The 23,224-nt window shown below is 37.6% G+C and overlaps 2 protein-coding genes across 3 annotated transcripts; one reads left to right on the top strand and one right to left on the bottom strand.

The window, feature by feature from the left end:
- Positions 1-366: 366 nt before the first annotated feature.
- kmt5aa (lysine methyltransferase 5Aa) lies at positions 367-8,351 on the top strand. The gene is given in 9 exon segments (XM_034122871.1): positions 367-461; positions 464-564; positions 566-610; positions 2,205-2,352; positions 3,316-3,595; positions 3,708-3,795; positions 4,193-4,252; positions 4,977-5,167; positions 5,630-8,351. Coding segments are annotated over 9 exon segments (1,215 nt in total). The 5' UTR covers positions 367-370; the 3' UTR covers positions 5,841-8,351.
- Positions 8,352-8,854: 503 nt separating this feature from the next.
- On the bottom strand, positions 8,855-22,787 carry rilpl1 (Rab interacting lysosomal protein-like 1). Of its 2 annotated transcripts, XM_034122873.1 has the most exons (9): positions 22,238-22,787; positions 18,924-19,071; positions 17,498-17,616; positions 16,655-16,900; positions 16,068-16,229; positions 14,813-14,863; positions 14,556-14,710; positions 14,367-14,471; positions 8,855-11,937 (listed from the first exon to the last, which is right to left on the bottom strand). In XM_034122873.1, exons 1-9 carry the CDS (start codon positions 22,523-22,525, stop codon positions 11,805-11,807), a joined length of 1,407 nt encoding a protein of 468 aa, XP_033978764.1. In that variant the 5' UTR covers positions 22,526-22,787; the 3' UTR covers positions 8,855-11,804. The 2 variants fall into 2 exon arrangements, with proteins under 2 accessions (XP_033978764.1, XP_033978763.1); XM_034122872.1 differs by lacking the exons at positions 14,813-14,863; positions 16,068-16,229.
- Between the last annotated feature and the right edge of the window lie 437 nt (positions 22,788-23,224).

Genomic DNA, 23,224 nt, shown 5'->3' with positions numbered 1-23,224 from the left:
GCAGCAAAATAAAATTGAGTACCAAATCTAACAGTATTCCTTATCCAAGGTGGCCATTCTTGGAATAACATTTATATCACTGGAGTTTATAAAGTGTATATAGTATACCATACTGTATTAGTTGATTTCATTTTTGTATTAATAATATTAACCTGCAAAAGTAACTATTAACAAATGCTATCAAATTAATATAGAGGAGTAATAAGTACAATATTTGCAGCCAAAATGTAGTAGTGTCTGCATGTTTCTGTGAAAAAAAAATCCTAAATGAATATCAACAATCTATAATGTTTTTATGTTATCTAAACGCAGTACCGCTGTCGGCATACAGGGGGCGACATTGCCGCGCCTCCCCGTCTCCTTCATTCTCATGGAGAAAGATGGCGGAGAGGAGCTGTGGAGGCTGCATCGGCTGAGCTGCTGGCAGTTCAAACAACAACACACGGGCTCACAGTCACCGTGGAAGGGGCCGGAGGGAAGGGAGGGCACTGCCGTGTGAGCAGGGCGAGGTTAATCTCTGACCCGGCCGAAAAGTTCATTTATATTCTTTCATCGAAACGAAAAAGAGCCGAGCGGAGAGAGCCACAAAAACAAGTCGGACATGAACGGGGTAAGTTTGCTTGTTTCATGTCCTAACGAAACGAAAAGCTAATTAAGTTGTTTTTTACGCTTCTTTTTTCGAGATCGATTCAATTTTTTTGCATTAAAATCAAGATAAAAATAAACCGATTTATCTTTATTTTGACTGTGAGTTACTTACAGTCGGTTTTTGTTGAAGTGCTTTGCTAACATTAGCTTTACGTTACATGTGTCTGCTGTCTGAGAGCATAAACATGATTTAGGACACAATACGACACCAAGAAACGCGCATGTGTCGTTTTTTCATATAAGTTAGTCGTTTGAAAAGCAGATGTTGAGGTGTTTTCATTTTATTATTTGAGTGGATTTGACCAGTAGATACTGGGCCAAGAGGCCTGTTAATTTAAAGGGACTGATGGCAGTGTGGGTGTGGAGCCAGCATGTTTCCCTCCTCAGGGCCCCACCCACTGCTGGACATTTACACAAGTACTGCATACATAGTACACATAGTACAGCTCTATTATACGTTTTTTTTATATTTATCCTGCACTATATTTGTTTGACAGCTCTAGTTACTTTTGAATTGTACACGTTGTCAATGTCATACCTCTCCTTTCTAGTGTCAACCATACATCTCTCAAGATGTGTTGATTTTATTGTTTGTGATAAACTGAAGTGTTCTTTAATAGGTTAGAACATAATACTACTCCTACATACAAATATGTTCAATCTTGAAAAATGCATCATTGCTGAGCTGAAAACAGGGCTGTTATTCTGAGATCTTACAAAGTTTACTCTAGAGATATGTGGTTCTTACAGGATGTTACCAACATATGAAGATATTTTGATATGATATGCTGCCTTGCTGTTTATTACTTTTTTACAGCAAAGGATCCCTAACAAGATCGCAAATATACCCACTCATGTGTCTTGGAGTAATTTGAAGTAGTCAATTCTTATAAATGTCTAAAAAAATGCATTAGAACATGATTATATGTTGAATGAGAAAATGGTTATAGATTATAATGTAGTCTGCAAACAATTTATGATACAAAAAAATGTTATTTGAAGATAAAAACATATAGTTCTCATTATTATAATATGAATACATCTCAAAACACCTAGAAGGATTCTCTTTTAGAGAGTTGGCCTGGACAGATACAGTTTCCGTTTACAGAATGTCTTGTGCGTTACCTTGAGGTCTAACAAAATGAGTTGAATGCCTTCCTTGTAAAAGTATTTTTGAATAGTCAAAAACTGGGATGGACCTCAAAGGAATTTGAGTTTTTATGTGTGATTGTGAGCTGATAAAAATGATCTAAACATCGACAGACATTTTTATTTAATATGCCATTACTATATGATCTCGATAAAGAGTTTCAGTTCTCAAACGTGATCATTTATACTTTTCTTTGCATGGATATTTAAGTGAATATATTTCGTTTTAAGGGAAGTTTCTAGTGTTTCTTCTTTTTTAGACTACTCTTAGTGTCTTCTGTGTTTGGCCTGGGTTTATTTATTTATTTTCTTCTTTTTTTACAGCTGTGCTGACTTTGGACAGAGTGTCAGTGAAAATACACAAGGCAGGAAGCATGCACTAAATACATTTCTCCCTACATTCACAGGATATTGTTTGCAACAGCCGTTCAGTCACTGTCCTAAGTCCATGCACCAAGTCCATATCTGCAGTCCACAATGAGATCAAGCTGACCCAGGAGGGAAGATGCTCTCCAGTCTGCTTCCCGCAGAATGATGCTCGGAGGCTGGGAGAGGGTGAGTGTCTCTGCAGCTCAGTAGAGACGAGTTTTAACACTGCGCAGGAGAGCTAACACACCTCTGTTTATCTTTTAGTAGATTATGTAATAGTTGGCAGTGAGAAGAAGAAGAAACCACACATTTGAATGAAGCTAAATCTTTATTTACACTTATACCTAGCATCCATTCTACCCTTTTCTATCCTTTGTAACCTCTTAAGTGGAGACTTTTGAAAAAGCTGCTGACCCCTTTTTAGTTTGAAATCTTCTAGAACTTGTTTTAGTCTGGATGGGCGGAGAAGGAGACTTTTAAAAACAAGACAGAGACACACGTGTTCGATCCTGTTTTGGTCTGTAAAAAAAATCAAGCCAAAACATTATTGCTACGCTTACATATCTTTTATGATTCAATGTTTTTGTGTTTGTACTCTTTACCTATTGCCCTGGTTCCCCTCGTGATGGAGAATGCTCTTGGTACAGAGTCAAAGGTTTTATTGTCATATGCACAGTAGCTACACTGTAGTTAGGGCAAGGAAAAACATCCCAGGCTCCTTTAACGATGCAACATAAATGTATATAAGACATAAACAATCAAAAAGAGTTCAAAAAGAAACAGAATCTAAATAAAGTGCAAGACAATGTTGCAAGTGACCAATTTGCAAGTAAATGTGTTAGAAGTAAACTATATACAGGTCAAATAGTATAATATGAGCTAAAACAGAATGCAAAATGAAATGCTATACAGGAATAAAATACTGTTTAGTGTAATAATATGTGAAATGCAAACAGACAAATGCTTGAAGTCATGAGGGCACTTTACTCCTATAATATATCGACAAATTAGCTTTTTCAGCTTTTACCGCCTTATGCTTATTGTTCTCTTGAGTAACAGTTCCACTTCACAGTGCTCCTCCTACTCCATAGTATTCTCTTCTTAAAGGCTCGCGTTGAGACTATTCTTTCATTCTCTCTTTTCTACCAGCCAGGAGAACCAACTCGATCAGCGCCACACCCAAAGACTCAAAGACGGATTTCCCAGAGATGGAGAGCAGCTACAGCCAGTGTTCACCCTGCTGGTCAGATGAACATCCTCCGCAGCTCCACTGCGCTCAGACCTGCCTTCGCTCCCCCTCTGAACTCCCCCTGCCTCTGGGTAACAGCCTGTCTCACGCGCCCCTCCACTCCAACAACAACAGCAGCACCCTCCACGGCCTCCAGAGGAGACCCGTCCGCCTCAAAGGGAGGAAGTCCACCATCAGAATGTACGCACGTCCTGAGTATTCATGCCTTTTTTAATGAAGAAATCGAATGAGACAACGTTATAGTGTGATCGTGTTTCATATATCTGATGTGATTTCTGTTTTTGCTCTCCAGTGCAAGTGGGAAAAACTCCCAAAACCGAAAAGTTACCGATTACTATCCAATAAGACGAAGCTCAAGGAAAAGTAAAACAGAGCTACAGGTAAGACAAAATTACTTCTGTTAAAATGAAACATAATAAATATATATTTGTTGTGATTGAAATTTGAAATATAATTTGATTTTATATATATATATATATATAAGTATTGGCATTGATATAATGTATCATATTACTTCTGGAGTTACTGACAGATACGTATTTTTGCTTCAATCAAAGTAATTATGCAAGCAACACCAAATCGTCTGATTAAAATGTAATCAGGATGGATCTCCATAATTATCACATCTTATATCTTCCTTTTGATTGTGTGAAATGCACATGCTTCTTATATCCAGTGTGGATGTGTGTCTTGGTGCTGTGTGTGAGAGGAGAGAGAGAGAGAAATACAATCTGCTCTTCGTCACTAACGCCCTCTCGTGTTGCTTTGTGTTTCCAGTGTGAAGAAAAGAGACACATCGATGATCTCATCACAAAGGGAATAGAAGAAGGAATGGAGGTACATAAGTTTCTTTCACTCTTCAAAATAAATGTCTTTAATCATGCTAATTGAGCATTACAAACAATTCATCACTTTCACACACGTGTCACTAGCATTTTCACACTCTGCTCCCACTTAACAGGATGTGTTAATTCCATTGAATAAATGAAACTTTCTCCTATGATAAAGAGAACATTTAAGTAGAGATTTCAAGTGATCACATGATTAATCACATCTATGACCAGCCTCAGCAATCCTACATTTCACTTTGTGATTATGCTATTTGGAAAATGCATATCTAATTTAAATATTCAAGAAAAGTAGATTTTATTTGTGCAAAATTATAAATATCCCTGCTAGCATTTATCATGTAAAAGTAACAACAATCATAATATGTAATGGGATTAATATATCTGGATTGAATAAGAGAAAAGTATCTGAAATTGGGACAAAAAAGATGACAACATTTGAGGAAAGGAATTTTGCTGCTTGTAGATAAGGTACATCAGAGAAAACGCAGCAAAGTGTCGTCCATAGGAAAAGTATTGCAATCAAAAATGCAGTTTTATTTCACAGCTAATCCTATTCTGCTACAAAACAACCAAAGAAAAAGTGGTGAAATATCGCATCACATTTTCAAAGTAAATGGACTGAAACGTCCCCATATAGTTATACATATTACTTTTATTTTGTATTTACCCGTTTTGTTTTATGATAGCCAACCTCTCATTCTGTTTTGTAGGTGCAGCATATCGAAGGAAAGGGGAGGGGGGTGTTTGCCACTCGGTGTTTCCAGAAAAGCGAGTATGTGGTGGAGTACCACGGAGACCTGCTGCAGATCACCGACGCCAAACAGAGGGAGGCGGAGTACGCCCTGAACCCCGCCACCGGCTGCTACATGTACTACTTCCAGCACCTCTGCAAAACATACTGGTATGATCAATCAGTGCATGACCACCACAACATTTAAATACATCGCAGGTCAAAATACATTAGCTGAGATTTTAAGTCCTCATCAGAAACAAAAACGCAGTCACGTTTTTATTTTCCTATACTGGTTAATGTTTACCTATTCATATTAAATATGTTGTCAGTCTGTCACAAAAGCCTTACAAACATATACCAAAGACCTTTATGCTTGATGATAAACATAACTTTTATTGTGGAAAGAAATACAGGTCAGACTGTTAAGAAGCAATTAAAAATAGGCAGAAATATGCTTATGGGAAATATTTATTTCCCCTATAAATAAAAAGTTATTCAAAACAGGGTTTGAGTGGATGAAAATCTACTCCTAATTATAACTAAGAAGAGTACATTGTATGTCCTTATTGAATTAAAATGTTAGTAGCCGTTCAGGTGTATTTAATATCTTCCCGCGTTTTGTTTCCACAGTGTGGATGCCACAAAAGAGTCTGGTCGAATGGGTAGGTTGATAAATCACAGTAAAATCGGAAACTGCCAAACCAAACTCCACGAAATCAACGGGGTCCCTCACCTGATCTTCGTTGCCTCTCGAGACGTCGACGAGGGCGAGGAGCTGCTCTATGACTATGGAGACCGCAGCAAAGCCTCCATCGCAGCCCACCCCTGGCTCAAATACTGATCCTCTAAAGAAAGGAAAGGGAAACGTACAGTAACACTTGTGTTTCTCAATAGCTAGTGTACAAAATGCCTTAGAAACAGAATGTGTGCCCTTTTTGTTCAATAATGAGGAAGTGGGGGGGGCGGGTTATGTGTTCAGGGGTACTTATCACATTTCGATTAATGTCTTTCTGCCTTGTCAGAGGACACATGTACTTTTATTTATGTGTATGAAACGTTCTTGTTGTTTTGCAGCACATTTGTTTTGTACATTTTGTATTACCTATAGACCAATGCTTCTACAGCATGTAGGTGGTAGTTAATGCTCTGCAATTTTATACTGCGTTTTTCTTAATTAGTAGTTAGATACTTAGCAATACTTACGAGGCCCCAGAGCCCTGTTTTGGATCAGCGAGAAGACGAGATGCAAAATATGTTGGTGTTCTAGTGGAAGTAGATTTCAGCCATCCAAACTCACACAATCTACCGCTAAGTGTAAAAGTTTACCAAACTCATGGTTCAGTTGGTATTTTTGGTCTTGATGACAAAACAACATGATTTGACGCTGGAGTATTTTACTTTTTTGAAGTGTAAAATAACCTGATGTTGAACATGGAGGCTTTAAAGATTACATAGGAATACTAATGAATAATCTTTTAACCTATATTGTATTTTATAATATTTAAGATTCACAATAAACATCATCAAAGGCCTACACTATACTTGGTTTAAAATAAACATGTATATGAAAGTTTCATACCTAAATATCTACTAATATAAATGAAATGGAATAAATGACTAACACAGGAACTTAGATTTGACATTTCTACATAAACTTTAAAATGTATCACTGTCTATATTATCGTAACATGTAAATATAGTTATTGGCTAGTTTCAAATCAAAGGTTGGTTTAAAGGATAGTTTTAACTTTTTTTGCTAAGAGGTCATGTTTGATATCAAAGCTAATCGGGGTTGCGAACACCCCAAATCGCCTTAAAGTAGCATAATTATGAATTCCCATTTTCAAAGTAGGGGGAAAGGACCTAAACAAAGTCTCAAAATAGCTCAAATGATCAATAGCTGACCTAAACGGTTCACGGTCAAATAAAAAAAAGCTTCATCGTGATTGAAACTGCTCAGGCTGTTGGTTAGCTGCTTCCCCCCGTTTCCAGTCTCGATGCTAAGCTAAACTAAGCTAACCATCTCCTAGCTGTAGATTCCTATTTAACAAACACGGACACGCCGGAAAACTTTATGCAAACATTTTTAGGTATGCAAACACACACATTAACACACACCAGCCTCTCCAACATGTCCTGTGCTGCCATGTTTTTGGTGAACTGTTACACTCTTTCTGTAAATCGTAGACTTTTGCAGGTTTTATACACAGCCGTTCTTCCCTCTCACAAAATATTGTTCATATTGTTTCATGTGAAAGTATTTAACAGCTGAACCGCCAACAGGTCATTTTTTTATTTTATATTTTACTTGCTTTTATTTTATTTGCGTTTTCATTGAATTGTAGCCAGAAGGTAAAATATACCCCAAAGTGCTCCTATTTATCCTAATTTGCTTTTATTTATCCTCATCTAGAAAATCTAAATATTATTAGCATTTTAGCTAATTGGTAGTAGGTATAATCAGTATTAATTAAAGGAACATTTGCAAACTAACTAAAAATGAAAGTACCACAGTAAAATGGCCACATCAGCAAATTCAGTTATATGATGTGTATCTTAACAGTGTACACACAACATGCATCATCACTTTCTCTAGCATTATGGAATACCTTTTTCTTATTATAGGTTTGTGCTATTGCTAGTATTTAAAATTATAAATCATTTTTAATTATGAGTTTAGCATATTGATTTTGGGGCTCTGTGTTAAAGGAATATTTGGATTTATCTTTAATTACTCCTACTTGCTTATCCTCTTCTCATCTCGCTCCTGGACAGAAATTGATTTAGCACATTTACCAAAAATGTTAATTTCTGTACAATCTCAGAATTGAATATTTTAGCAAAACAAGGCTAAAAGTTAGGCTGTTGTACCAAATCGTATCCATAATTTCTCGATGCATCTCTGTGGCTGTTGAGGTTGTACAGATATAAAAAAAGTGTTCAAAAATCATGAAAATACTTCTTTAAGTATCCAAAATATTCAGTATATTATTGAAATTGCAGGATTATTTTACATACCATATAAAAGCATCCTCAGTGTTAATACAAACACCAGTCTTATAAGGTACGTTTCAGGTAACACAAATTTGGACCTTCCTTCTCCACACTAACGGTAGCATTGTGTATAACAGGTGTGAAATGATTACATGTGAGCCTTTTCTTAAACATGTTACATTTTGGATTTCTAAAATACATTTTCTGGTTAATTGTAGAATTTATGGAATAATACCAGAAGGAGCAAAACTGACCTGTTGGCAATTTTTAGGATTGAATAGATCTTTGCTGTTGTAGCGTTAAATAAATCTTAATGCTGAGGTTTAGGCATCGATGAATAAAGATGTATTATGCAAGTTACAGGAGTTGTCTGGTTTGTTTTTGTGTTAATATACTTGTTTACATTTGTTTCAAATGAGTAAGAATGTAGCTTAAGGCTATTATTTCTCACATAAGGGCCACAAATCAACTCGAGCAGCATTTATTTGTGTCCCATTTATGCAAATTGCTGATAAAATATGCAAAATGATGATATTATAGCAAGGTACACAGACATAAATTGTTGTTTTTGCTTATGAAGGAATAGCAATGTACCCTTTACAACTATACAACATTACCAAACGTAGAGATTAAATGTTTTACTGGACAGGAAGGGAATGAAACATTGTAATCTGAAAAGGAACATAAATATTCAGACAAATAAATGTAGCGCAGTAAAAGTGAATAAAACGTGTATATTTTTTGTGAAGTACACTGTTGCATGAATTTAAATATGGACAAATTGTACATAAGTAGAGCACTTGAGTAAATATACTTTGCAATCCACCACTGCAGACAATTACCAATGAAAAAACAACAGACAGACATGACAGAAGTTTTATTATTTTGGAGACATGTTTACATATAAGCCAGCTCATTTAATAAAGCACTGATTCAATCATCATAATATATTAAATATCCATTTGAATCAGGGAAACAGGTGAGGGATAGTGATTAAAGGTAGGGTAGATCTCGTGCCCTCATTGGTCATGTGTGTGTTGGAGGAGGGGCTCTATAAGGAAGTGGCAGATTTTCTCCGGTTGTGTATTTTCAAATTCTAGCGATCTCGAGCTGGTTTCTCAAACTTAATACCTACCCTACCTTTAACACTGACTTCAATAACACAACTTGTTGGTTGACCAGATTTCCCTTTTCATGAGTTTAGCTTTAGATATGATCTCATATGATACTGTCTCATCATTATATTCTTTTTATGATTATGAAGCTGCTTTGAAGCTCATCATTTTGTTCCTGTCAGTTAACATTCCTTTATTCTACCTCTGTGGGTGAGTACAAATAAAGATAGTGCCACTACTATAAAAACATGTCCACCACATACCCTCTCTCAGGGGGAAGAACTCTGTCAGTGTTCAGCCTGAAGGGAGACTGTGCATTGTTTTTCAATTCAAATGTAAACCACACTTCAGCTTGAACCACTTTCTGTCATTTCTAACCTCTGGGATGTCTTCTAAAAAAAATCTGAGGAAAATGTATATGTTACTTATAATGTATCAATATGATTTTATAACATATTCATATCATATGAGCTTTGAAACCATGTTTGTATTTAAGGCCATGTATACATGATGCATAAAAGCACAATCCAGCATTTACACACCTTACTAGTAGTTGTTTAATAAACCTACATGTACAGGAGCATTTTGCTGAGTATTCTCTACTAAATGTGCTAAAAGTTAGATATTTGGGGTATTGACAAAGGATGTAAGTTGCTTTATAAAAGTATTTGCTTTATATTGCCTTGGTTAAACCTGCAGAATACAACTAAAACATTTCCCTTGGGCATAAATACTATATCCCTTTGTGCTTTAATAAAAATATTGTATGCCACATTTAGGGGAAGACACTCGTGATTTTTAAGGCTTTAATTATAATTAAATTAAAAGTTATGATTAACTTATATTTTGACTTATTGTCAACTATTTCTTGAAACCAAATCAAAGTCAAAGTGTTGGGGTTTTCAACACAAGACATATGTTTAAAAACAGATATTTATTTTTGTTGACGATATGTAAAACAAAGAATGCCATCCTGCTCATCCTTTAAGCTTGCTCTAAAGAAGATAATAAGTTAGGAGGTAAAGTCTCACACAGGCATCTTGTTTGTGGAGTTTAATACTGACTGGCTGCTTTTATAAAGTCTACTTTCACTGAAGTGCTTAAAGGTCATGAGGTATCTGCAGAGGTCATTCAGGTGTGTTTTTACTGCATCTGGGGACCAAAGAGAAGGTCAAAATACTATAACCTGCTTGTTGCTGTAATCGGAAACTGGTGGTGTTTGAATGAAATGCAGATGACAGATTTGGCACTTTTAAGCCAAAAATGGGGAGTAGGCTTTTCTGTTCTTTTCATTATAACGTTGAGTAAGAAGCGTTTATTTACTTTTGGTAGCCCAAGAAGAAAAATAATTGTGTCTCATGATTGAACAAAAAATATTTATATACTAGATACAGACTCACAATAGTATTTTCATATACGTTTTGACATATACCAAATAAAAATAAAAATGTGTGTCTGTTTTAATTACTAGAGTCTAAATGTTGTCTCATTGTTTGGACTCAACATGAGTATTCTAATTGATATCACAACAAACCCTTTATGTATTTCTCTCTTTTCTGGGCAAAAATGTGCTTCCATACTTACTGCATGTAGCATGATATATATTCTGAATAATATTGCTTTTTAAATTAAAAGCACTTGTTACTGTTATTTATAAATATTTTTTCTGTACACATTTTCATATTGTGATTCTATGCAACATTTGACACACAAAGCCCGCTCTCTGTAGTTTGTAGAGCTGCACGGTTTGAATCTGCTGAAAGTGCTGGTGATGGACCGATGAGCTGCTCTCGTGAACAAGGAAGAGGGAATTCAAATACATCAATCAGAAACAAAAGGGTTGCTCTCATTTTGAGAAAATGTCAGTGATGTGCGTTTTCTTTTTTCTATGGGGATTCTAATAAACACTAAAACCCTCATGTTTCATAAATAATATGCATACAAAATTATATACGGGCCATTGTAGGTGAAAAATGAAAAAGAAAATATACTGCATGGGGCTGCAGGAAGGGGTAATATCCAAGATGAAAGTAATACATTACCAGAAGATATATTCTATCTTGCAAATGTATGACTTCATAATCTTATAATTGTTTTCTGATAACATGTTAAGTTAATATTCTCATACATTTACCATTGCAATTTCAGAGTATATCTGAGTTTTCTTATACAAATATACAACTTTAATGAGTTACCCCCCCTCCCCCGGCCATGTTATTTGTTTTCACCTACAATAGTTTTTATGAGCCGTTGTAGAAACACTCCAACATTTCAATTCATGATTTCTCGACAGAAATATGCAGCACACCTTCATCTGTGTCATAATGTTCCCCCACTGTTTACCAACACATCTTGAACCAACGTTCCACTTTCCGTCCTACAACTTGAGTTTACCTTCTACGGATCACTTAAATCTCGTCTGCCTCTGTAAAACAACACCATTTCTAAAATGTTTAAAGTCTGTATGTGCCATCCCTCATTGAGATATACAGTATGGATATATATAGTATTCTCAGGTGTTTAAATAAATGTATATCCAAGCTGTAGCATAATTCAAGTTGAGTCTTCTTTGTGTCTCACCTCTCAGGGTATTGTCACAGTGCGGGTCACTGATCGTGGTTTTGGTGCAATCGACGCTTCAAAGCCTCGGGGGATGGACAAGTGTAAAGAGTTTTGGGGTTTGTCCAATCCCGTCTTTACAGCTGCGGTAACGCCTCCTGGGCTTGTTCTGTGTACACGTCCTCCTTCCCCGTCCACGAGCTGAAGCTGCCATCGAACTGCCCGCTGCGCTGCAGCTGACGCTGCTTGTCCCGGGAGAAGAAGCTAAACCTGTAGAGGAGAGGAGGAGGAGAGAGAGAGAGAGAGAGGCTTCAGTGGGAGGATGTGACAGTGAGTTTGGTTTAGAGTCAATGTGTGCAGTGAACATCAGTCATTTGTAAAGCAGTGTTAGCAGTTATGGCATTTCAAACTATTATTCCTGCGGAAATTAATTGTGATTAATTGGTATAATTGCTGAAAACAAATGAGATTTAGCTGCTCCTGATATTTAAAACCACATTTCCTATAAATCCCAGAGCTTCCTGCAGCAATGTTGTTTTATCCTTCCTTCTCTCTCTCTTTCTCTAAATTGGCACCCAGAGAATTCACCAAAGACAAAGACAGATCCTTAACCTCAACACCTGTTACAATACACCGCAACAAAATCAAGTACTTATAGAAAATAGGCAAAGAAGCAAGCTAATGCCAAATCGAACTTCCAGGATTTCATCAATTTCCATTTGATTCATCATCAAAACAGACATATTTGTATCCAAGGGATTCCTTTACTTTACACTGTGATCAGTTGCCTTCCAATAAAATATAATAAATAAATAAAAATACAAAAATAAATGAACTAATAAAGATGGAAGCATGACAAAATACACATTTTGCTTGTTACTTGTACTCAACATTTCTTAAAGTTTCTTTAAAGGGTATATTAAAACACAAAAAAACCATAGTAAAATAACCAGATGAAAATATATAACGTTCCTTTCCCATTCATTTGTTTACATATAATATTTATGTATGAAATGTAATGCTAAATGCTACCCAGGTTATGTTTAATACCTTTTTCATTAATGCACAACGCAAACATTTTAAAGATTATTTAAGAATAATTTTAGAGTTAACTGTCTGTTACAAGTTATTTAATCACTAACTATTGCAAAAAGAGCTAAAAGCGCTTTAGTTTGTAAATTAAGACAGTATTATTATAAGTGTAGAGGTGCAGACATGTTACTGCGGTCAGTGGGGGGGGGGGGGGGAAGACGTGACGACGACAGGCTACATGTACATTCTGACTGGCTGATTTCTATGATCCCAATGGACAATGATAAAGAGACAGCCCCACAATCAGCCAATCAGAATACTACAAAGTGGGAAAAAGAGCCGGTACATGCAAAGGGCGGGAGCCTAGTTATTCTGAAGCCAATCAAATATAGAGTCATACAAGCGACATGAGACGTCTGATTGGCTGTAAAGTGGGGTCATCAGGGATCAAACCAGCCGCCACCATAATGGCTGTGAAGATCCTGTTACACAGAGGACACACAGTCACAAACAGGAAGAGATATATATAGAGAGGGGGGGGGGGGGGGGGACGGACAGGGGAAGACAGGGACCACATCAACCCTTGACCTCTGACCCTCATGTAAAGTGTATAAAACCAAAAGAGGTCATGCTTTAGTTCCTTTTAGTGTAAATAGAAATATAGTGAATCCTTTTTTTGCAGCATAGTGGTTTTGTGTGGGTAGCATGCTAATCTTTAACCATGCACACGCAGGGTCTGATGGAAGCATAATCTTCTGAAAATCACTCCCTTACTATCACATGACTGACCGTGTGATTATCTGGTCTCACATAATGGAAGTAGTCTTTAAACCTAGAAATGAGTCAATGTTTTTTTAAATAATAGTCAGATAGAACTACTTATTTGAAAATGTGAATAGGAGCTCTGGGATTTCATGGCGGACATTTATTCTATTTTGAGAAACTTTAAACAATCTATTTAAAAACCAAACAAACTGAGAATGAAAGCCCATAATGTTATCCTACATTTCTTTCTGAAATCTCACTTCATTGTTAAATATAGAACACGTTTCTCTACAATCTTTTATAGTGTTTCCTAGTCACATCATGTCCCCTTTTCAGTTAGTTATCAGAGCACAGACAAGTTTCAGCCTGTTTTGTTGAAAAGTCAGATTTTTTTACAGAGACCTCAGATCTATGGCATGAACCAGAGCAGCATGCTGAAGCAGAATGCAACACATTAAGATACATGCGTGTTATCTCCCGTTTGTTTATACAGGCCAAACAAAGAGAGGAAGCGGGGTGCATGTACAGTACGAGCTGTTCCCACTTAAAGTTGCTGAAAGATATTCTTTTAGCTGAAACACAAATATGTCTGTGGTTAGAGTCTCCATTTGGTAATGTACCAGACGGAAATAGTCCCAGATTGTACTGCTGCTGAGAAAATCAGGGGTTATTTATCTTGAGTTTAATAATAAATAAAATAATAAATTGTATTTAAGGGTGCCTTTCATGACACCGTACAATTGATTTAACTTGCATATTTCTTCAGAGGTCATCTGAAATAGTTTGAGCATGCAGGGATCCTTTGAAATAAGCCTTAACTCAGCGCATGCAGAGCCATTTGAGTGCGAGTGATTTCAGGAGCCTGTGAATCTGAGGGAGTGTGATATAGGAGTGAAACATACAGGCGTTTGATTCCTGACTCTGGCTGGGCTGAAGACCGGGAGCGACTCCTCAGTTCAGGAGAAGGAGACGGAGAAGGAGTAACCATGTCATCTTCTGTCTCCTCACTGCAGAGAAAGATTAATGATCAATATCAGAGCTGTAATCATGTGATCATCTCCTCAGATAGACATGTTGGTGCATGTGAACACCTCTTGTAGTAGGCCAGCTCCTCCTGCAGCAGGAACACTTTGGCCTTGAGCTCGTTCCTCTCGTGGAGGACGTCCCTCAGCTCCTGCAGGGTGAACCGGGGCCGGTTGGGGTCCTTTGGGTCCAAACCCCCCGTCTCATCCTCACATAGCGCCTCCTGTGGACAGGTAAATGCATCACAGGGAGGAAACAAACCCCCAAAAAAAGGAAGAAAGGAAGGAAGGAAGGAACAAAGGCGGGTAGGAGGAAGTGAGGATACCTTTGTAAAATATTGGAACACAGCAGGCATGTCCTCATCGCACATCGCCTCCTGGTGGCAAACATTGAACTCTAAGTCAGAAATCAGGCCTTGTTCCAATACATTTGTTCGCCCTTCCCTCCTCCCTTTAAGCTAATGCTTGTTTTGTGTTTTTGTAGCACTCGGGTTACATTCAGCATGACAGTTAAAAACACCTAAAAGACCTCAACAATACATGCAGCTGACAGAAGTCACTCATGCATTGAGCAAAAAACACAAACCATAATTCAAACGTAAACATATGCATTTTTAATTACTTTTGGAAAATATCATAAACAGCCCTTTTTCCTCTCATCTGGCTGAAGTTAACAAAGTAAACACGCTACTCATCTTGTAGTAGTCCTTAACACTGTTGTGTTATTTAAGTCAGTACTTTTCAATGTGCGGCAGCTCAGCAGCTAATTTGCTATGAAAAAGTCTAAATATCTCAAATATATCACACTTGGATCAAATTGAATAAATATGTGAAGAATTGCAAACAATTCTGGAAAAACAAGTATCTTGTTTTGCAATGGTTTATGGTAAACTAACTGTTTCTCTTGATGAATCAATTCCTAATATTTACATAACAGTGATCAATGGAAAGATGCACTGATTTGAAATGTATTTGCAAAGTCTTTGGAAAAGAAAATCAAGAAACTGCCAAACTTTGTTGAGAAGTTTGTTGAATTTGAAGGAATTCTTGACTCTTGACTATAATGTTAGGACTTATTCCAAGACAGTTTAAAAATAAGCTATTTGATGGACTGTTTGGGAATCAGTCATTCAACTACACAGACAGAGAACTATCAAATTGATATAAAAAAGGAAAGCAGAAGGAGAACACGAGACATGTGACTTACAGAGCTGTAAAACATTGCAATTTTGTCTCCGTTGGACATTTCTATTCAGACTTTCGGGATCATGGTGCACTAAAGGACAACTTCCAGTGCTGTTAGAGGCCAAACTGTCGGGGTGAGCTATATTTATAAAAGGTCGTCCACAAAGTCTCTCCCAGTTGGCTCGAGGCGCGACAAATCCTACTGACACACACTCTGTTGTTAGTTCTTTAACACCAAGCTGTTTCAGCACTCATGGGTCATACACATGTTAGTCTACTAGCTTCCTTTCTACTGATACAGTTGTTTTACTCTGGGAGGGGGGGGGGGAGTGCAGTTTGGAGTTAGAGTCGGACACTCACACCACTCTGGGTTGCTAACTAGCACTTCAGTATTACCCAAAGCAACACTGCCTCGTCCTCCTCATCCCCTTCCTCGTGTCTCTCTGGGCTGAGGGAGCCATACAGGGGAGAGTCAAAGCCCTCCAACATCAGCTCAGAGGGGGCAGCTCTGTCTGACCAGCCCTCTGCCCCCCCCACCACTGTAGCAGCTCCACCACGCTGGTGGAGTAAAATACACTTAATATCTGTTTACAGCATCCTACCTGTTGATTATCTCTCTTTTTGCTGTTTTGGGTAATAGCTTAACGGCTTCAGTTGGAAATGTAGTTATTATATTTGACGAAAAGGTTTCACGTGAAAGTGATCAGACTATATATACTTTTTTTTCATTTTCTTTTGGCAGTTTAACCTTTTGAGATAGGAGACAATACAGAAAAGTTAGGAGAGAAAGAGGGTAACAATAGACACAAATGTAACCCTTAATGCACAGTACTGATATTGACACGACTCCATTAACGTCTACGTTATCACAATAATATCAGGTCATATTATAGATACTTTGCTGTGGTTTGTTAAACTACCTAAAAACTTAAATATAAAATTCAGACTCAGACCTCACTCTCAATGTTTTTTCAATGTGTTACCTCTGCAGGTGACGGGGGTTGAGGAGGTGTTTCCTCTGGATTCTGAGCCGGCAGTTCTCCTTGAAGTCTTTCCCTTAATCGTGTAACTTCCTGTCGAAGGGCTCCAACTTCCTGTCCCCGCGCCTGAGCCCCGGCCTCCAGCTCCACCTTCTGCTCTATCAGGGCCTTCCCCTGAGCCTCCACCACGGAGATTTTATGGCGCAGGTCGTGGTTGATTTTTATGAGGCGAGACTGCTGCTGCTGGAGCTGCAGAAACACGGATAAACAAGGGAGGAAGGGTACATTTTAAATATAGTCAAATATAAAAGGTACAAATATATTTTAAAGCTGCATTAGGGCAGATTTATTTTATAAACACCTGTATCATATGTGTATAAGTGCTGTGCCCCAACATTTGGTTTCTAAGAAGTCAGCGAAGGATAAAGACTTTTCAACAAAAAGTCTCAAAGAGGAAATCACATTTTACTGAATTTGATTGAGTCATTTTTTCTAGCAAATATAATTTATTCTGATTCCAGTTGGAGAAGCTGGGACTAGCAAAATTGTATAGCGTGTATATTTGTTTTGTATTTTTGTCCACTAAATGTTTGGCTCATTCAATTAGAAGGGCTGATCTCCACCAGGTGTGTCGACACATGATCGAACAGATCATCTGCCCAAAGGCTTACAGCTGGCAGAGCTTACTAATCCCTGCAGCTCCTACAGGAAGATATACTGTAGCTATGCAAGATAATCAAATAACCAATGTGATACCATCAAAAATACCACTACTAAACCATCAAAATAATGAAGGTTTTTGGAGCTTTATCAAAACGTAATAGAGCCCAATGTATGTCCCCTCACTGCTTCTATGTCCTCATTCTTCAGTGTGAGCTCTCGGTCCTTGGCTCGGATCTCGTCTCTCTGCTTGTCCACCACTTCCTTGAGTTTCTTCATCACCTGCCTCTCCCTCTCCGTCATACCTGTGACCACAGAGAGCAGGCGGTGAGGAGGGAGTGAACACACAGGCAAAAACAAGCAGGCAGATTTAGATCATCAATATGTATTTATTTCATTTTAATTGGAAGATAAAAGTTATTGAGTTGTACATAGGGAACCGTGATTCATGTGCAGACAAGCATGACTGCATGAGAGTATGTGTGTGTGTGTGTCAAGCAGGTGTGTCTGTACACTGAGGCTGGTCTGTGGTCAGGGTGACTGTGTCCTCTGTATGAAACCACGAAAGAGCCTCTGATGCAAAGACAAGACTGGCTCGCAGTCAGACACAAGAGAAGGACTTCTTTGTGTGTGTGTGTGTGTGTGTGTGTGTGTGTGTGTGTGTGTGTGTGTGTGTGTGTGTGTGTGTGTGTGTGTGTGTGTGTGTGTGTGTGTGTGTGTGTGTGTGTGTGTGTGTGTGTGTGTGTGTGTCAGTTTTAGAGAGAGGGGGCAGTGAAAATGTTAGTGAAGGATTTCTGAAGAACACAAACAACAGGTAGCAAATATAATGTAAGTCTTGCTAGCTTCATTGTATTACTTATATCTATATAAATAAATCTGTACATCTGTACCAGCTGTAAAAACAAATGTCCTGACAAATGTCTCTGGCCTTCTAGTTAGAGCGGAGCACGACTCCTGACTTTTCCTTGTGTTTTTTTTTATTTTTTATATATATATCTGTTGTAATTTATTGTCTTTTATTGTGATTGTAGTAATGTGTTTTTATTACATGTACAGCACTTTGGCTCGACCAAAAATCGCTTTTAAATGTGCTTTATAAATAAAACTTGATTTGATTTGATTTGATTTGATTTGATTTGATGGGACTATAAATGTCATTCATAAACATGTGATAAGTCATATTCCAACACTTTGGGAGATGATTTGCTTTCTTGTCTGGAGTAAGACAAAATGAATATTCATGTTAAAATAAATATAAACAAATTAAAAGGCTTTAGATTTCCTTAACTTCAGACAGAATCAGGCTAACTGTTCCAACCTGCTTCAAGTCATTATGCTAAGCTAAGCTAACCCTCTAATTACTCTAGGTTCATATTTCCTGTACAGATAATTAAAAGATCTGAGTACTTCTTCCACTTCTGGCTGCATTATTGATTAATCTGCTGACTATATCGTTCAATCACCTGGACTTTAAAATGTCATTTTTTTTTAGAAAAGTCAGCATTTCCCAGAAAGGGAAATATTTAGGTGTCTTGTTTTATCTAAACAACAGTCCAAAGACCAAAATGCTTCCTGTGTTTCAGTCTGAGTCTACAGTCTGGTCTGTCCTCACCCTCATGCCTCTGCAGGTCCTCCTCACTCATGGGGTCTTTGTTGGACATGTTGGTGAGGAGGGACTTGTTCTCCTCCTGCAGCTGAGCGATCTGAGAGAGCAGGTCCTGAGCTTCTCCTCTCCACACGTCCTCCACCAGCTCCAGCTCCTGCACCAAGGCCATAAAACACATTAAGTTTTATGTAAAACATTATTGAATATGTGTTATTTAGACACAGACTCTGTATGATGCTCTGTGTCTTTGTCCTTCAATTTGGTCAAGATTAAATTATTTCAACAAATATTTGATGGATTGCTGTTTTATATTGTTCAGACATTCACAGAGGTGCAATTAGTGTCTAAGTACAATTACACAAGTGCTGTACTTGAATACAAATGGGAGCTACTTGTACTGAAATTGAGTATGTTATGCAATTTTTCATAACTCTTCTCCACAACAGAGGGAAATATTATATTTTTACTCCACTGGTTTTATCTGACTATCAATGTCTGTGATAAACTGAAGGATAAAGTGTTTCAAGTTTCAAGGCTTTATTGTCATGTGCACATTAGCTACAGTGAAGATATGGCAATGAAAAACGTAGGTCCCAGGCTCCTCCAACAGTGCAACATGAATATATATAGGACAGGACATAAAACAATTAAAACAGATCAAATAGTGCAAGAGAATGTTTGAGATGTGCAAGTAAATACAAATAAAATAGAAATAGTGCCATAAGAGTCTATATACAAGTAAAGTGTTTCTTTATGTGTTAAAAACCCTCTAGGATCAGCTGAAAAGGAGTTAGCCACAGCAGTAAAAATGCAACATACACATTAAAGCAGCACTAATATATGTATAGTTTAGGTACATTTGGCTGATAAACGTACATAGGTGAGTTTTGAATGCAGATGTCTACTTGGAAGTATTTGTGAAGTATTTTCACAGAGCAGTATCTACTACTTATATAAAATACCTAATACTTCTACTTTCCATCCAACTGTTTAGTGACCTTTTGGCTCTGTATTAAATCAACAGCAGTCACTATGTTTCTCTGCTCGTTAATTCAAGTTTTCTCTTTGATTTTGCACCCATCTGTATAATAAGAAGTTGATTGTGCTCTTGAATCTGATTCTGTTTCACACATGATGATATTACATGCCAGACAGCATGACTGAGGAGCCATGTAGAGATCTGATTATATGCAGTGTTAACAATGAACCAGTTGAAAGAAGGAACCACAACTTGTTTTCATCTGATGCAATCACACCTGCTAAACTTCAAAAACTAATTTGTCAATGATATGGATACTTCGTATAATTATAATGAAATATGGCTAGACTTTTGCGTGTTGTTGGTTGATGCTAAAAATGTAACTTTAGTTTTCTCAAACATGAAGATTTTATGTTTTTTTTGTCAGACATGATAATAAATTCAATATCTGTTGGTTTGGGACTGTTGCTTGGACAATTAATTTCCCTAATGCTTGTGTTTGCTCTTATTTTAATCAATATTGGTTATGGGACATTGATTTTTTGCTAGTTTGTTGCGCGTGTTTGAGCATGTGACATATAAAACCTTTGAATAATGAATCAATAAGTCAACAAGTTCAGATAACTAAAAGTGATACTCCTGGTTGCCTTCCTTTTCCCACCCCAGAATACTTGGTTTGCAGAGTTATGCAGCGTGTATTTCTGCTGTATATGTTGTGTTTTCCAAGGAAAAATCATGTAAGCTGACTGTGACCTCCCAGTCACGGGAGAATCAACCGTTACCTCCAGAAACATCGGCTTTATCACACTCATGAGACACGGTTAATCAGTGAACCGCTGACTGTTCAACATCGCTCACTCACTGTCACGAGAAACAAGCATATCAACTTCTTTATGGCACTCTGAGCTGCAATTCCGATTTAAAACAGCAACACTATTTCAACAGTGTCTGTGATACTAAACACTGAGTTTAATCAGAGTTCATGCATCTTTTTGAGAGTAAATTGAGTTGAAGTATTCCTTTTGACCTACAGCAGTCAATGTATTTTTTCCCATTTTGGCTTTTGACTTCTTAAAAGTAATGTCTAGCGAGTAATAAGATATTTTCTTGGATGACTAGTTGGAAACAAATCACATATTTGACTAATATAACTGGAGTGTGAAGAGTTTCCTGTTGAGTCAGGGAGATATTTCCCATCAGCTGACATCATCTGTAGCTAAACAAACAGGAAGTAACCGACTGGGGGAGTTTAATCAAGTAACTTTGTATGTCTAAGACCTGCCAAACATTTCATGGTTTCAGCTTCTTAATGTGACAACTTGCTCCTCTTTTGGTATAGAACACTGAATATGTCTTTGAGCTCCAGGTATTTATGATGAGCACTTCTCACTATCTTCCTACATGTTACAAACCATTAATGTATAGCCTAATCAATTAAACAACCAGCATAAAGATGAGCTCATCCAACTAAAGCGGGCGGCTGTGGCTCAGTGGATAGAGTGCTGGACTTCGAATCAGGGGGTACCAAGTTCGTGTCCCACTGCAGTCAGCATGTTGTTGTGTCCCTAGGCAAGACACTTCACCCCAAATTGCTCCTGTGGGGATTGTCCACAGTACTGAATGTATGAAAGTCGTTTTGGATAAAAGCGTCTAACAAATGACATGTAATGTAAAGCAGTAAAATGCCCACTTTGTTTTGCACATTCCTAGAATTATTTTTGCACAATTCTGCACAATTCTACCTCTTAAACTGCACAGCTTTTTCATAGTTATTGAACAATTATTTCAATTATTTCAAAAAGTTATTATAGTCAAATCTATATAGTATTTCCCTTTTTCATAATTGTATATTTATTGGAAACAGTTTCTTTCTTTCATAGTTGTTTATGACAATAATATTTGCCTAATATTTTTTCAGAAGTTCTATGATTTTTACATTTTAATTGTCTTACTGTGTGTTATGTATGCTCCATTATAAACCAAAGCAAATTCATTGTATGTGTGAAATACTACTTGGCTTTTATTAACATTTAAAATCAGGACTGATTTTCTTTACAGTATTATTTTTTTATAATGGAATTGGGCACTTTGTGGCTCTGTTATGGTTGGTTTCTTCTTTACTTGTAATGGAGTATTATATTTTATAATGGTATTGGAACTTTTACTTTTCCATTCAGGACTAAAACTTGTAATGCACTACTGTTTTACAGTTAACTTTGTGACCCTGTTTCAGTTGATTTATTTGTGTGCATGCATTAATAGGAGAACAACATGTCAGCAGCAGATTACATCTACATGTCCTGCTTGAATAAGTGTAACACTGATTGACAGGCTGTCAGACCTTTCGGTGCTTCTTCTCCTTCTCCTGCCGGTCCATCCTCTCCAGCCGCAGCTTGTCCAGCTCCAGCCGCAGTTCCTCGGTCTCGGGGCTGATGCAGTTGCGGCTCACCATCACCTCCAGGATCTCCAACACCCGCACCACTTTGGGCATGAGCCTGGACAGAGCCTCGCAGCCGTACTGGTCTATGATCCGCTCAAACTCCTGGCCCACCACCGCTGCGATGTCGTACACGTCCATGACCGTGAGGTCGGCGACATTTTTCTCCAGGGCCGACCCGGAGTCCTCCATGTCGGGACAGCTCGGCCCTCCCCGGTTTCCTATATTGTTTCCTCCGCCGCAGCAAACTTCCTCCCCCTGGAAGAACAATTCTGCTAAGTTGGCGTAACTCTGCCGCTTTACACTTAAAAACTGCAAACAGATACAACGTAAAGCAGGTTTGAACACCGTAACTATCGTTTATCCATCTCTAGCGGCTTAGTCCGGGCGTTAGTTTGATTTGTTTGTGATAAATATCGGCTGTGGCCCATCGCTGTCCTGCCCGTGTCCCTGCTGTTAGCTACTGTAAAGTCGGCCATATTGAAATAGGATACTTCCGGCTACAAATTTCAAAATAAAATCTTTGCCGCAACAATTTGTGTATCTTTGTACATGTCATGTACAATATATGGCAATGTTTTATTTTTCACTAGTGGTGTTAGGTAATTTAGTATATATTTATATAGATATATTTCTATATATGTGCTGTATTACTAACCAATTTTGAGGTACTTTATATGAGTAATTCGATACACGAACATTTTAGAAACACATCCTTACCTGACTGCTATAGAAACCTTACAGATTAAGATTTTAGATTGGCTTAAAATACCACATGTCGTGTCCTTGGTTTCCAACCTCTACAGATTTCGGTTATTGATACAATATTCAAGATTTAAGGATATTCAATTTGTCACATATGTCAAACTCCCAGGCAGTGCAAAATTGTAA

Source organism: Trematomus bernacchii, unplaced genomic scaffold (assembly GCF_902827165.1).
Source record: "Trematomus bernacchii unplaced genomic scaffold, fTreBer1.1, whole genome shotgun sequence".
Taxonomy (NCBI): domain Eukaryota; kingdom Metazoa; phylum Chordata; class Actinopteri; order Perciformes; family Nototheniidae; genus Trematomus; species Trematomus bernacchii.
This window is presented reverse-complemented; position numbering and strand designations above follow the sequence as displayed.